The sequence below is a fragment of the Pipistrellus kuhlii genome, unplaced genomic scaffold (assembly GCF_014108245.1).
Source record: "Pipistrellus kuhlii isolate mPipKuh1 unplaced genomic scaffold, mPipKuh1.p scaffold_m20_p_3, whole genome shotgun sequence".
Lineage (NCBI taxonomy): Eukaryota > Metazoa > Chordata > Mammalia > Chiroptera > Vespertilionidae > Pipistrellus > Pipistrellus kuhlii.
The window spans coordinates 44,651,502-44,665,844 of NW_023425529.1; the positions used below are offsets into that span (position 1 = coordinate 44,651,502).

A 14,343-nucleotide genomic window follows, 5' to 3' on the forward strand; every position below is an offset into this window, starting at 1 on the left:
AACAGGAAGAGGCTCTCAGACTCAACAGAGGCCTCACCAAGGTTTTGAAGCTAGAGTAGAATGAAAGAGAAAAGAATCCCTTGGTATTTTTTTCTGAGTTGTTTTAAGCCACATCTGCTGCATCTAACCCCAACCTAAGCTACCAGCTCCCATGTGTGTAATTCTGGACAGTCTAGTACCAACCCCAAGAGCTCATCCCACCTTCCTGGCCATGCCTGAGCTCCAAGGAGGTCCCAGCCAGGTGGCAAGGCCTTGGGGGAAAGGGGCTGATACATTTGCACACTGACAGGAGAAGCCATCTTGCTTGGGATACCCAGAAACAGAGGCTCCCAGAGGGCTGTGGGACAAGAAAGGAAAGAAGGGCCCACCATCTGCTGAATGTGTTAAGAGACTTCTCTGATGGGAGGTTGATGTTCTTGAAAATAGCAGTCTCTTTGTTTTGGACTTCACTTTACAGTTCCAGAGACTTGCCAGATAGTCTCCTTCAGTCCCTCCCCCCCGCGCCCCCCTCCCCACCCTGCATCCTGGGGACATAGGACTGCAGGCTCATAGAGAATCTGTGACCTAGAAAGGCTGAGGGAACTCTGTCCTGGAAGCCCAGAGCTGCAGACAGCCTGGATGGGAGCCTTGGGAGCTCAGCTGGCTTGCCCTGCGGAGAAGGGGCCTCAGAAAGGGGGGAGGGGGGAGCAGTCTATGGGAAATGTTTAAGAAGAGTGGCTTTTTCTGAAAAAGAGAATTTTCCACAAATCCCCTCCCCCCCATTGACTTCCTGGCAATATGACAGTGCCCATGTTTGAAAAATGCTTTTTGAGAACATCACACTCACGCCCTGACCCCAGGGTTAGCCCTCTTCATCCGGTCCTTGAAGAGTTCCAGAAGGAAAACTCTTTTGGTCTCTTCCAGGCACACCGCACATTCATCCCCCACGAAGCCTCTTCCTTACCCTTTCCAAATCTCTCCACTTTCTGGTGTCTTAAGTCAGACAGCAACAAGTAATAGCTCCTGAACACCCACTTCTGCCACGGCTTGACATGAAACACACGTCACATGTTATGAGTTGCAAATGAAGTTTATTGTGAAGACACCAAGACCACGGTACTTTAGATGCAGAGCCAGCAAAACAGGCTATATACACAGAAACATATTTCCCTGGGGGCACTGCCAGGGGAAAGGTGCAGGCTTTGAAATGGGTCCTCAACAGAATACTTGTGGGGGGTGGGAGAGGACCACCAAATGGGCAATGCAAGGGGGCCCGGGAATGGGAGGATGGCTGGAAGCACAAACCTAGGCAATGCAGATTCTTCCCCAGGGCACAGAGGGTGTCACTGGCTTCAACTAATTTATTTGGAGAGGAGATATTTCAAAAATTCTATGTGGACACCCCTTTCCCCCAAAATGCTATCAGAGGTGGATGACAAGGTTTGATTTATTGTCTATTAGGTGTACAGAGACAAGCTTCTACATTCTGGAGTGGGAGAATCAAGAGTAGGACTCCATCTTTATCTGAAAGAGAAGCTCACATTGGGACCATAACCTTCACCGGAGCCAAGCTTTTCAGAACCTCCCCCTCCCTTTTTAGAGCCACCTCCAGAGCTATATCCCCCTCCTGAGCCTCCTCTGGAGCCGCCTCCGGAGCCATAACCTCCTCCTGAGCCTCCTCTGGAGCCTCCTCCGGAGCCGTATCCTCCTCCAGAGCCTCCTCTGGAGCCTCCTCCGGAACCATATCCTCCTCCAGAGCCATAACCTCCTCCTGAGCCTCCTCTGGAGCCTCCTCCAGAGCCGTATCCTCCTCCAGAGCTGGAGCCGTAGCCGCCTCCACCGCCTCTGCCACTTCCAGAGCTGTATCCTCCTCCTCCTCCTCCTCCAGAACCATATCCTCTACCTCCAGAACCAGGGCCTGAATAGCCGGCTTTAGATGCCACGTTGGAAGACACGGTGCTGCTTGTCACAGCTGCAGAGAAAGATGGTATTACCATAAAAAGTTCTGACAGCCTCAGCCTGCTTCCACCCAACACACCACCCATAGGACAGGACCCACTTACACACAGTCACGTTGCTGCTGAGATCTCCAGACATCCTGTAAGGGAGAGAGAGAAAAGAACTCAGGGCAGAGCACTTAGGTTCTGCATACATGCTGCTTCCCCAGTGCCACCTACAAATGTGCAGGGAGCCTCTAACACCAGCCCCCAGAGCCTTACCGAGCCCACCCTCTTCAGTGCTGCCAGATGACAGAGATGGGACCAGCCCCTCATTTCCACACTGCCTGGCAGCCCAATCCATCTAAGTCTTCTGCTCTGATAAAAATGATCAAAAGGCAAATTTTGCACCCCATTTTTAAAAAGCCATTTTAGGGAGTCTGTATCCAAAATCCAAGCCATGTCAGAAATTTTGAAAAGAGGCTGCACTGTGTGAATATTCAGTTCAGAAAGAACTGCAACTCCCAGTCCCACTCTCTGCCTCACCCTCCTCCACGTCATCTGGAATCTTTCCCACTGCCTCTGCAAGCTGGGATTAGAAGGCCTGGCCTCACAGACAGGCACAGAGCCACAGCCCAAGCCAAGCAGCTCCCTCTCTGTCATACTGGCTCGCTGGGGGCCCAGGCAGCTTCCCCCTCCAGTTGCTTATAGCCAGATTAAATCACAAGGATGCTAATAGCACTAACAAATTTTTCCAACCACATTGGAGAGAAAGGTTCTGTTTAGGGAGGTTAGCAAATGGTTCTGTTTATGCCTCCAGAAACCTGCAAAGAATTAGGTTTGGCGCCTGCTCTGGGTGAGCATGCCCCAGCCAGTCCGCATGTCCCAACCCATCATCTCCCTATTGCCAATCACAATGCACTCCGCAGACCCAGAAAGCAAGATTTCAAAATGTCTAAGACTAACCTAGTTTCACAGCATTTTGCTTTCTCTTTCAGAAAAGACTACAATTAACTTGTTGCTTAAAGTAACTTACTCTGCCTTGTTAGTCATTCCATATCAATAAATCTACCACTGCAATAATGCTTTATGTCCTGAATCTCTGCTTGGGATCATTGTGATGTCAGCTCTCAGCCATCAGGAGGCCCTGGTCCATCCTTGCTTTCCCTGCATTTGCCTCCAGCCCTGACTCTAACAGAGAAGGGAAGGGAAGCTAGAGTCCCTTCTGCTCTTCACCTGTACTCCTCACTCTCCAGCAGCTTCCTGTAGGTGGCAATCTCCACGTCCAGGGCCAGCTTGGTGTTCATGAGCTCCTGGTAGTCACGCAGCAGCCGGGTCAGTTCCTCTCGGGCCTGCTGCAGGGCCTCCTCCAGGTCAAGAAGCTTGTTCTTGGCATCTTTGGTGGCGTGCTCTCCCCTCTGCTCAGCATCTGCAATGGAGTCTTGCACATTCTTACACTAGGAGAGAAGGAGAAAAGGTTTCTCTAGAAAGTGGAGTCTGTCTGGGAACAAAGAGGGAACAGAGATGTTCAGAGTGTAGGAAGCCAGAATCACTGGCCCAGGAAGTGTGGACTTCCCCCAGAGTTGACTCAGGATGCAAACCACTGTGCTAAGACTTGCTGCTGTCTCAGGGGCATCATCTTCCAAAGTCACCTTTGACTGTACCCTTAGGAATTCCCCATGAAGGCCTTTGATCCTCACAACACAGGGCCAGAATCATTATGGAAACATCTGATGTGGACTGCTTCCACAACCCTGTTACTGATGGAGCAGATTCTGTGCCCCACATCATCCCTACCAACGCTAATGTCCCACCCTATGCCAACTCCCTGCCCTCCATGCTCTTCACCACACAGCCGGCTGTGCTCAGGGCTGTGCCGCAGTGGGAAGCTACAATCTATGCAAGTCCGTGAACCTCTTGCTTTATTTGTTATTATTCTCTTTCACTGGTGTAAGCAATCAAAAAGTGGGCACAATTCTTTCCCTGCACTACTCCTTGCTTTAAATGTCTCCTAGGCCACTCTAAAAAATTTTTATAAGCCTTAAATTATGTTAAGCTCAAGGCATTTGGGATCAGCATATGCTAGATTAAAACATCTCAGATTCTCTCTCTCTCTCACTCACATACACACACACACACACACACACACACACACACACAGCCTCCCACCCAAGCCCCACTCAACCAGTGGAATTGCACCAGTCCTCAGGGCCAGGCCCCACCTGCTTCTTCACATGTTCAATCTCTCCTTTCAGTCTCTGGATCATGCGATTCAGCTCATTGATCTCCATCTTGATCTCTTTCATGCTGTCTCCGTGTTTTCCAGCAGTGACCTGGAGCTCCTCATACTGTATGGGAAGAGGAAGACAGTTGCACCTGAGAGGAAGCTTGGCTTGAGCCAGGGAAAGTCTGATACTGGTCCAAGGAGGGTCAACCAAGCCAGATGTCATGGCTGCATTTGTGGGAAGTTGGGGACCATCTTATACCCCCAGAAAGACTCCATGCCAATCTTAACTGAGGGTGTTTGGGGTACTTTGGACACTTTTTCTGGGGAATGATGCCTCATTTTCATTAGATAAAAACACCAACAATCTTATACAGTATCTGGCTGGTAGAAGAAGCTGTGGCTCTCCCTCAGCACCTAGTACTTGCCTTGCTCTGATACAGGGCCTCGGCCTCAGCCTTGCTCTTGAAGGCAATCTCCTCATACTGGCTCTGGACCTCGGCAATGATGCTCTGCAGGTCCAGGTTGCGGTTGTTGTCCATGGACAGAACGACATTGGTATCGGTGATAGTCTGGTGCGTCTGGCTCAGCTCCTGCAACACATGGAAGATCTAGCCATGGCTTCTCTGCCCAGTGAGGCAACACCCCCTCTCTGGTATTCAGACTCAGCATGCACTGCGTGGGAGTTAAAGAGCTATAACCACCATTTCTCGACCCCTGCCAAAGTTGTCCTGAGAATGGTGGGAGAGGGGTCTGTATTTCCAAGCCTCCTAGTTAACAGCCTTCACCAGTTATGCAGTTTTGTTTAGTGCCTCCAGAAAAAGCTTGTTGATGGCAAATGCCTTATATTTTACTTCTTATTTCAGAAGTCATGTATGTTCACTTGGGCTGGGAGTGGAGAGATATGTTACATTTGACCTCCAAAGTATATTAGACCTCAGGATTGGGACAGGACAGGTCTCTTCCTAAAGGGAGATGAACCCTGGGGCATGGAGTAAGGGAAGTTGTCCTGGTGTTTCCTCGGCCTTATTTCCTGTGACATCAGAGAAAATTTATCTCCTCCAAGACCTACACTATAAAAGCCTCCTAGTGCCGAGGAATAATGGCAAGGTGAAGTCAGCCAGCTTATAAACCCCACCTTTTCAACCATTGGGAATGACTTTCCTTTGGTGGGAAGAGGGGGAAGTAAGGTTTATCCAGGAGCAGACTCCTTACCGCATCAAAGAGGGCTTTCATAAATTCAATTTCCTGACTCAGCACGTCTACTTTGGACTGCAGCTCCACCTTGGCCATGTAGGTATTGTCCACATCCTGTAAGAAAGGTAAGGGCCTTCTGGTAAAACTCATGCCTACCACTCACTCACTAACCTTGTAGCTCTCTGGGTATGGGTCCCACCCTCTCTCAACACTCGACCCCACCCACCCCTATAGCTGCTCTCCAATATCCCAGGCACCTCTAGATGAGCCATGTCCCCATGGAACCTCTTGGGCATGGAGTCCACTATGTGCCTCTCGTGGGAGCTCCATGCCCATGTTCACTGCATGCACACACACACACACACACACACACACACCATCAGTGCTCTGATAGGACCAAGCTTTGTCAACCATTCTCTTTCTCTTGCTTGATACACTATGGGACATAATGGCCTTTGTAGTTTTTAATAGTCCCCAACTCTCCCATCCTGTCTGTCTATTCCAATATCTCCTGAATTTCTCTGGACTTTATACCAAAGCCTCTGTAGGAACCAGGCTGAAAACCCACTCTTTTGCCTTCTAACTTTTGTCAGCACCACCTGCAGCCTCTTTCAGCAAAGGGAGTCCCTTTCCTTCCTCAGCTCTTTAGAGAATTAAGAGCTGTCTGTGCTTGCATCTTTCATGAGCCAATATAGGTTTTAAGTAAGTTACTGATTGGAAAAGCTCTAGCAAATTGCATATCTTTCAAAACTGTCTCCAGAAGCTTGAACTACAGAAACATTTTTGTTTCCAAGAGAACCAGGGACAGACAGGCCCACCCCTTTCCCTGGCTACTCTCTTTTCAAGTAGATTTGTTTTCCAGCCTGTTTGGAGCACAGGCTTCTGAAGCACCCTCATTCCCACCCCGGCCATGACATTCTCTAGCTCACCTTTTTGAGTGTCACAAAATCATTCTCAGCAGCTGTGCGCTTGTTGATTTCATCTTCATACCTGTTGAGACCCAAAGGACATAGCTGTTAGACTAATTCTATATTGTTTACTTTTTTCTTTTCCTTGTTCTAGTGGATGCACCAAAAAATACAAGATTTTCTTGGAATATTAAGCACTCTTTAATTGTCTAAATTGAAACTATGATATCCTAAATGAGGATTCTTCCCTATAAATGAACTCTCAAACATAAAAAAGGGGGTGATTTTTAAATCCCTAAGTATTTTTCTCATAAAAAATATTGATAAAGATCCCGATGAGTCTCCCCTTTATCACCACAAATGCAACTGGGAGATGAGTGGCTTGCTAGGGGGATGATCAAGTAGTTCAGATCAATATTTATCTCCACTCAGTGTTTACTCTGCCACCTACTTCTTCTTATATTCCTCCACGAGATCCTGCATGTTGTTCAGCTCTGAATTTTGTGATGTCCTTTCTGCAGAGAGCGAATCCACATATTTCTTCAGTTGGCCAATGTACGCCTGGAAGATGGGGTCCAGGTTGGTGGAACGGGTGCTGACGTTGATTTGCTGCAGCAGCTCCCATTTGGTCTGCAACACCTGGTTCTGCTGCTCCAGGAACCGCACCTGCCATGGCCAGAGAAGAGCACATGAGCTCTGGATGCCTTCCTTCAGGACCTAGAGAAGTCTACATGGCATCACCCTATCAAGCTGGAGGCCTGGTCATGCCAGACAGAGCTTACGAGGTCCCTGCCTCCACACTGGGAAAGCTCTACCGATGCCTAATATTACATTCCACATTCTCCATGCACGGAACTCTTTTCCTACTTCACCATCCACCAGTTTGTTTACTGCTGTTCTCAAGACTCTGGGTCATGTCCCTCCCATTCTAGGCAAAGGTCCCATAAATCCTGGGGAAAACCCAAAAGCAGGCATCCATTGGCACTGCTCCTAAGGGTGACAAATGTGAGAGCACAGGGAGACAGGGCTCCTCGGTCTGATTTTTGGGTTTAAGAGCCTTGTAAATTCCTTAGGTTCAACTGCCTTGAGATGAAAGAAAACCCTATAACACTCCAAAGTGACACCCATAAAGACTTTATGGGTCACAAAACTGAGAGCGTTTCTCTTCAAGGCAGGAATTTCATTCATCTCCAAGCAGATATTTCAGATTCAGCTTCCCAGAGTTCAGTAGAGTAATAACTTCCAGGGAAGAAAAGATGATCTCAGGAGATGTCTTACCAATCCCTCCCAGAACCTTCTGTCCCATGGCCTGAGCCCGTCAGTATCACATTTTCTATGGTTTTCAGAATTTTCCACAAATCTTAATTATTTAGGCAAAAACACTAAAGCCCAGGGCACAAATAATTGCTCATTGCAGACCGCCTGTGCAAGGTGTGTAGCCCGGGAAGCCAGCACCTTTGCCGTTAGGACATTGCTAATAAGGCAAGCTCCTGAGACTACACTGATGGTCCCTGACAGAAACAGCTCCCTGTGGCTTGCTTTCAGTCAGCACTGGAAGCAGGGCATCCTCCGCATCCGAAGGAGCAGGCATCTCATGACTCACCTTGTCAATGAAGGTAGCAAATTTGTTGTTGAGAGTTTTGATCTGCTCCCGTTCCTGTGACTTCACATTCTGGATCTCTGGGTCAACTTTCACATTGAGAGGCTGCAGGAGGCTCTGGTTGATGGAGACTTCGTGGATGCCTCCGGGGTATCCTCCAGGACCCCCAAAACCTCCAGGACCCCCAAAACCTCCAAAGCCACCGCCACCCCCCATGCGGCCTCCACCAAAGCCGCCTCCTCCAAAACCTCCACCTCCAAAGCCGCTGCCGCCTCCGAAGCCGCCTCCGAAGCCACCTCCGAAGCCACCTCCGAAGCCACCTCCTCTGCCACCAAATCCACCACCGGAGCCAAAGCTGCCACCTCCTCTGGCCACACTAATGGAGATGCTCTTGGTCCCTCCAAGGCCAACAAGGCTCCGGCTGCCAAAGCCGCCTCCGCCCATGCCACCTCCGCCGCCACCGCCATGACGGCTCAGGCAGGAGAAGCTGGTGCCTGATCTCCGGCTCCCACCAGAGATCACAGCTGAGCCGCTGCTGAAGCCCCTGAAGCCTCCTCCACCTCCTGATCTTCGAGATTTGCACGTGATTTGACAACTCATGATGCCTTTGCCCAGCAAGGGAAGTTGAGAAGGTTCCTGAGAAGACGTGAAGCTGGAGAGATGACTCTGCTATTGGGAGACCGTCAGGGTCCCCTTTTATTCTGCTACTGGGTGTTGGTGTGCATGGGTGTGGGCCCACTTATGCAAGGGTTTGGTCTACCTGGAAGCTATTCCTGGTGTGTGATTATCAAGCTAATAGCCATTAAAAATCTACAATCAGCCCCATCCCAGAACTTGCTCTGATTGCAGACTTCTCGGGTTTATCTAGGCATCTGTCATGCAATTTGATTTTTGTAAAATCATCAAAAGGGAGATCAGAATGTGGGTTTCTCAATCTGAAAAGGGACCTTCTGCAGAATGCTGCTCCCTGCCCTGGATCAACCCAAGGGAGGCCAGCTACCACGCGGGCCTGTGTGGGCTCGCCACCCGCTTCAGCTAATAAGGGAGATAGCAGGTGCAGAGGCTGTGGGAGCCCCTCAATACCAGCATTAGCCTTCTCTTTGCTCTTCCCCCTGCCCCAGAAAGAGTTTTAGCAAGTGCTTCTGCAGTTGATGGGAATAGGCATCCTCTTACAGAAAGAAGCTGACCTAGGATCCTGCAAAGTAGCTGTTGTTCTTCAAACTATCTTGCCTCTTACCTTCCTATGCACCACAGGGATGCACAGTAGCCAGGCATTGATGAGAGAGTTTTCTTTCCTATAACCATAAGTTTTCATAATCATCAACTCTAATTTTTCTCCATAAAAACTGGAAGATGAGGGGCTTAAGGAAAGTTCCTTGTCTGTGTTTGTCTCACTCTGGGCACCCAATAAGAGGTTGCAATCAAAGGCTTTCCTCAGCTTTGAGATTCAAGTGTACCTTGACTTTGTCAGTCGGTGGGTCTACTGAGCAATTAGAAAGTCGGGCTCTTCAATGATACCCAGGGTTGGATGAATATCAGAAGACACATCAAGTCACCAAGTGCCCAGAGCACCCACATCTAAACTTAGCCCAGTCCTTCCTTTATCCATGCAGCCAAATACATGGGAGAAGTGCTTTGGAGAACCAGAGTTAAATTTAAAGCCAGAAAACCTGTTCGAGTCCCAGTTTTGCCGTTTACTGTCTCTGTGACATTGAATTAAACTCCCTCCTGTATTCTTAGCTATAAAATGGGAAATCCATCTGAAGTGTTTTGAAGACCATGATGCACAATATAAATGTTAGGTGTTGTTATTTTGGATGAAGCAAAGAGATCTCCTTTTCTTTTCATGTGCTGTGACCATGAACTTCACATGGTCACCTAAGTTACAGAACCAGGATTTCTCAGATCCAAGGACAGAGTTAGCATACAATCATGTAAAAACATATAAGCTTCCAGTTTATGTCCCAGTTTCATTGTATGTTAGTTAAATGACCGTGGATAATTCACGGTCCTCTTTGAGCTTCAATTCCTCATCTATGGAAAGTGAATAGTAAGAAGACTAAAACTGTTGTAAAAACAGAACCAGATAATACACACATGTACTAAGCACAGCTCCTATTTAATAGCAGAAACTCAGTGTAATTTACCTTCTTGCACCACCTCCTACACGTCTCCAATCCTGTTGGAACTATGTGGTGAGGAGGCAAGAAGAGTAAAGTACAGGGAGCTAGTTATTCAAGAGGTTTACTCTGCAATAAGAGAATGCTGAAGGAAGCAAATCATGTGTCTCCTTTATTTCTTTGCCTCAATTGGACTTATATAATCCGAAGTATGCAAATAAATTATAAAATCTTTGGAGAGAATCTCAATCCAAAGTCAAATGTCATTATCTATGAATATCTGGACTACGCCCTAATTGTCCATTACTCCATCATGACTGTGCCGAGGCCACGCCAGCTTCAGGGGAGGGGGGTTCTTAACCCCTCTGTGACTGAGAGGGCTGAACATTTATAGAGTATCTACTGTGTGCGGAGCTTGTGCCGGGCTCACAGTCGGCATGTTTTGGTGCTCTGTATGTAACTCTGCTCTCACACAGGGTCACCCCTTCCAGTGTCTCCGCTGGGTGCCTCCTCTTTCTAGACCCATTGCCAGTTTTTGAAGTCAAATTGAAGGTGGAGAGCCCTCCTCTTCTCTCAAGACATGGGGGGTGGAAGAATGCAATGTGACTGTTAATATAAAATTTTATTTCCTTTTTTTTTTCATCTTTACATTTTATGTGCTTGTCTAGATGACAAGTTCCACATTCTTTAAAGGAGTGAAATGGGAATTAAGACCCTTTGTTCCAGCTGTGGTTTTGCAGCTGATTTCCACTATGGTCCTTAATTTCCTCATCTATAAAATGGGAACGTTATCCTAAATCCCCACTGCCCCACAAGGATATTGAGCTGTTGGTGTGATGAGTTTTTAGCTTTATAATCTCTGAGAGCAAAATGGCAATCCTATATGACAATATCCTTTCAACCAGCTGTCAGCAAGCCCAGGCCCCTGAACGCTTTTCCTCATAGGTTTTCCCTCAGCCCTGGCCAGCTAGCAACCTTCGCCAGAGGAGCAGAAAAGTAAGCTTGCAGCATTAAGCAGAGAGGAGGTGAAGTGAGTCAGCCGTGAGAAATAAATGTGGGTGCTAACACCAGCTTCTCCAGTAGGAATTAGTTTCCCCCTCCCTCTGCTCCCTTAGCACTGTGTATACCTCCCTTACGACCTCATCACAGTCCTCCTTGTATTACAATGAGTCATGTCCCTGGATTTCTGCTGGTCAGAGGCCAGGTCATGTTTATCTTAACCCTAGACCTCTGTTCCCTTAGCACAGAGCAGTCCGATTGAGGAATAAGCCTATGGTTTAAACATCATTCCTAGGGTTTGGGGATTGGAACTGCAGTTTTTCTCTGACATGGGAATGTGATGTGAGCAATGCTTGAGTCTCCACAGTCTGCCATGTACCCAGTGTTGTCTCAGGTTTCTGTCCCACCTCCCCTCACCCCAAATCCAGGCTTCCCTCCACAGGCCATTAAGATGAGTCCTTTCTGAAGACTCAAAACATCAGCAGGACAGAGCTGCTGAGCCCTCCGGCTATGTGTTCACACAGCCACAGAATGGAAATCAATGTTTAGATTTCAAATACAAAACAAAACAAACAACAAACCCTGCTCCTCCAGCTGCTGATGCTGAGATCAGGTCGCTCAAAGGACCGACACCCATAACGTCCAATAACACCAAGAAAGTAGTTCAGAAAGCAGAGTGGATGGCCAGCCGCAAGCTGGAAACAAGCTGTCCACAAGCTGGCCTGCAGCAGAACCCTCCCCAGGCCACCGTACCCAGTCCCCTCACTGCCTGCTGAGCCTGGTGCATTCCCTCAGAACTGCTCCAACGTCTCCAAGGGAAGGTGGGACAGGAGGCTCCCAGCTCCCAATAGGAATCATTTGCTCAATATCTCCTCCAGGCCATTTCTTTATAAGTAGTATGTTAAAACTGCTCACTCATCTACAGTCCCAGCCCCTGACCCAGTTCTCCATTGCAGCCCTGGGCCTCCCTTCCTTTCTTACCAAACATGTTCTTTTTAGTTGTGTTTTATGTGTTGTTGTTGTTTGTTGTTGTTGTTGTTGTTTTTGTTTTCTGTTTTCAATCAATCCCTTTTCTTACCAAAACCCATGGCTACTGCTTTTACAGTAACCTGGACAAACTGATTTTAACTGAGAAGCCAGGCTTGTGGGCAGCCTGGCCCACCCACCATATGAAGTGCCCAACACCCCACTGTGCAGAAGCTCATTTCTGAATGCAGAGATCCTAGACTTATCAGGAAAGCCCACTGCTCAGAAGCAAGGCAAACTCAGAGAAGGGGTGAGGGCAGGGACATTGCCAGGACACAGTAGGGGTCCTCACATGCTGGTTGAACTAATCAAGTAATCGAGCAACCAACAAAAGAAGCCTCAGCATCATGCATGGCACATAGTGGCTCTACTCAAGTCACTTTCTTTCTCACTGCAGTGGCCAAAAATCATATGTAGTTCTAATTTTCTAATGGGGGCCCAGGCAGTGGGAAGTTACACATCCTAGCTTGGTTCTGCAAGGGTTCAATCCACAGCTGAATTAATTCCAGACCTGTCATGGCTACAGACACACACTGGGGCACGTGCCTTGTTTGCTAACATGCTATCTAGCTACTGAAACCACTCTGACATATGTGCATGTGTGTTTTCACCCCTAAGTCTGCATTCACACAGGAAGAACCACAAAGGGGTCTGTCATGAAAAGTTCTTGCCACTCCCAACCCCAACCCTTGTTCCAGGCACCAATATTCTTACTCTCACCCGTTACCATATAGCCACTCCAACATAGAAAGATAAGACAGCTATCAAATATTCCATCCCATCCTGGTGATTTCAGGGAAATGGGGTAATCATAGTTACATCACTTATGCTTTCCTCGCAATTAGAGATTCCTCCAGGTTTTCCCAGACTTCTTACCCAGCCTCTCACTCTTGGGGAGCCTTCCTGCTAATTCTACATTGAGCTGTGACATTTACAGCTGTAACTCAGCTCATGCCTCCATCAGGACACCTGCCATCTCTCCAGCAGTGTCCCCATGCCAGGTACCCACTGGAAGTCCCATCAGATGCTTTCAGTCCACGCTTTTCTTTTCACCCTCAGCCCCCACCTCACCTTGCCCTATCACTTACACCTGCCCCCACGTGACCTCTTTTATTGCTTTCAAGGCTCCTTGTGTTGGGTTGGCTGAGGATAACTGTAGGAAGAGGCAGATGGAGAATTATTACTCCCACAGAAAATAAAGAGAGAGAGAAAAGCATGAAAACAAATGAAATTCTAAAATATTAAATAGTCTCTCATGTTCCACAGTCTAGCAACAAAGCTCTTCAAGATGCTTTCAGACCTGTGGTACCAAAAATGCCTTGTTTTGGAAGGAATGGCTAAAGGGCTTGATTCTGAATGATCTGGTTGCTACCGGAATGTCTATCCACCTGCCTCCAAGCAGAAGGAGGAAGAGAAGAAAACTGTTCAAAACTCTCTGAACAGTTTATTTTTACATAAAAAATCATGGATCTTCCAAACTTATTTTAAAAATATGTTTTTATTGATTTTTAGTGGGAGAGGGATAGAGAGGTAGAAACATTAATGAGAGAAAACCCTCATTAGACAGCTGCCTTCTACAAGCCCTCTATTAGGGATTGAGCTCACAACTCAGGCATGTGCCTTGACTGGGAACCAAACCATGACCTCCTGGTTCATGGGTCAGTGCTCAACCACTGAGTCACACTGGCTGGGATCAAATTCTTCTTTAAAAGCCTTTTAAATTCTTTTTTTTTTTTAAGTAAATGAAATCATTGTTAATTAAGCATTGAATGTTTAATAGTCATTGATTTGGGATGTGTCAAATTTATGACACTCAATTATATTTTTATGAACTGGAGGCACACTTCATAGCCCATCAGGTATTCAAAGCAGTGTATTTGTCTCTTCTCTCACATTGATCAGGGAAGTTGCGTGATAGACTGAGAATAATTTGTCTAGTTGTAAAGGTCAAGTTCCTCAGTCAAACACCAACCATGTGTTCGTGGCATGTCAGCACTCTTGCTGGGCCTACCTTTCCTTACCTCTGGACTGAGGGGTTCAGAAACCAACAGGAATAGGACCAACATTAGATGAAAGTTAGCCTTATGCCGAAACCGGTTTGGCTCAGTGGATAGAGCGTCGGCCTGAGGACTCAAAGGTCCCGGGTTCAATTCTGGTCAAGGACATGTACCTTGGTTGCGGGCACATCCCCAGTAGGGGGTGTGATGGAGGCAGCTGATCGATGATTCTCTCTCATCGATGTTTCTAACTCTCTATCCCTCTCTCTTCCTCTCTGTAAAAACTCAATAAAATATATATTTAAAAAAAGAAAAAGAAAGTTAGCCTTATGCCCAACTGACTTTAGCCCTCAAGA

At 47.5% G+C, this 14,343-nt stretch overlaps 1 protein-coding gene across 1 annotated transcript; it reads right to left on the reverse strand.

Moving 5' to 3' along the window:
• Nucleotides 1-1,053: 1,053 nt before the first annotated feature.
• On the reverse strand, nucleotides 1,054-8,525 carry KRT2 (keratin 2). The gene is made up of 9 exons (XM_036454849.1): nucleotides 7,849-8,525; nucleotides 6,697-6,911; nucleotides 6,267-6,327; nucleotides 5,356-5,451; nucleotides 4,569-4,733; nucleotides 4,139-4,264; nucleotides 3,153-3,373; nucleotides 2,043-2,077; nucleotides 1,054-1,951 (listed from the first exon to the last, which is right to left on the reverse strand). The coding sequence occupies exons 1-9, from the start codon at nucleotides 8,443-8,445 to the stop codon at nucleotides 1,500-1,502; spliced, it is 1,968 nt and encodes a 655-aa protein (XP_036310742.1). The 5' UTR covers nucleotides 8,446-8,525; the 3' UTR covers nucleotides 1,054-1,499.
• Between the last annotated feature and the right edge of the window lie 5,818 nt (nucleotides 8,526-14,343).

Coding starts and splice junctions, on each gene's coding strand:
- KRT2 (XM_036454849.1), bottom strand. CDS start 8,445: ATGAGTTGTCAAATCACGTGCAAATCTCGAAGATCAGGAGGTGGAGGA. Junction 5,452..6,266: donor ATTTTGTGACACTCAAAAAG/GTGAGCTAGAGA, acceptor CCTTTCTTACAG/GATGTGGACAATACCTACAT. Junction 2,078..3,152: donor CTGGAGAGTGAGGAGTACAG/GTGAAGAGCAGA, acceptor TCTCCCTTACAG/GATGTCTGGAGATCTCAGCA.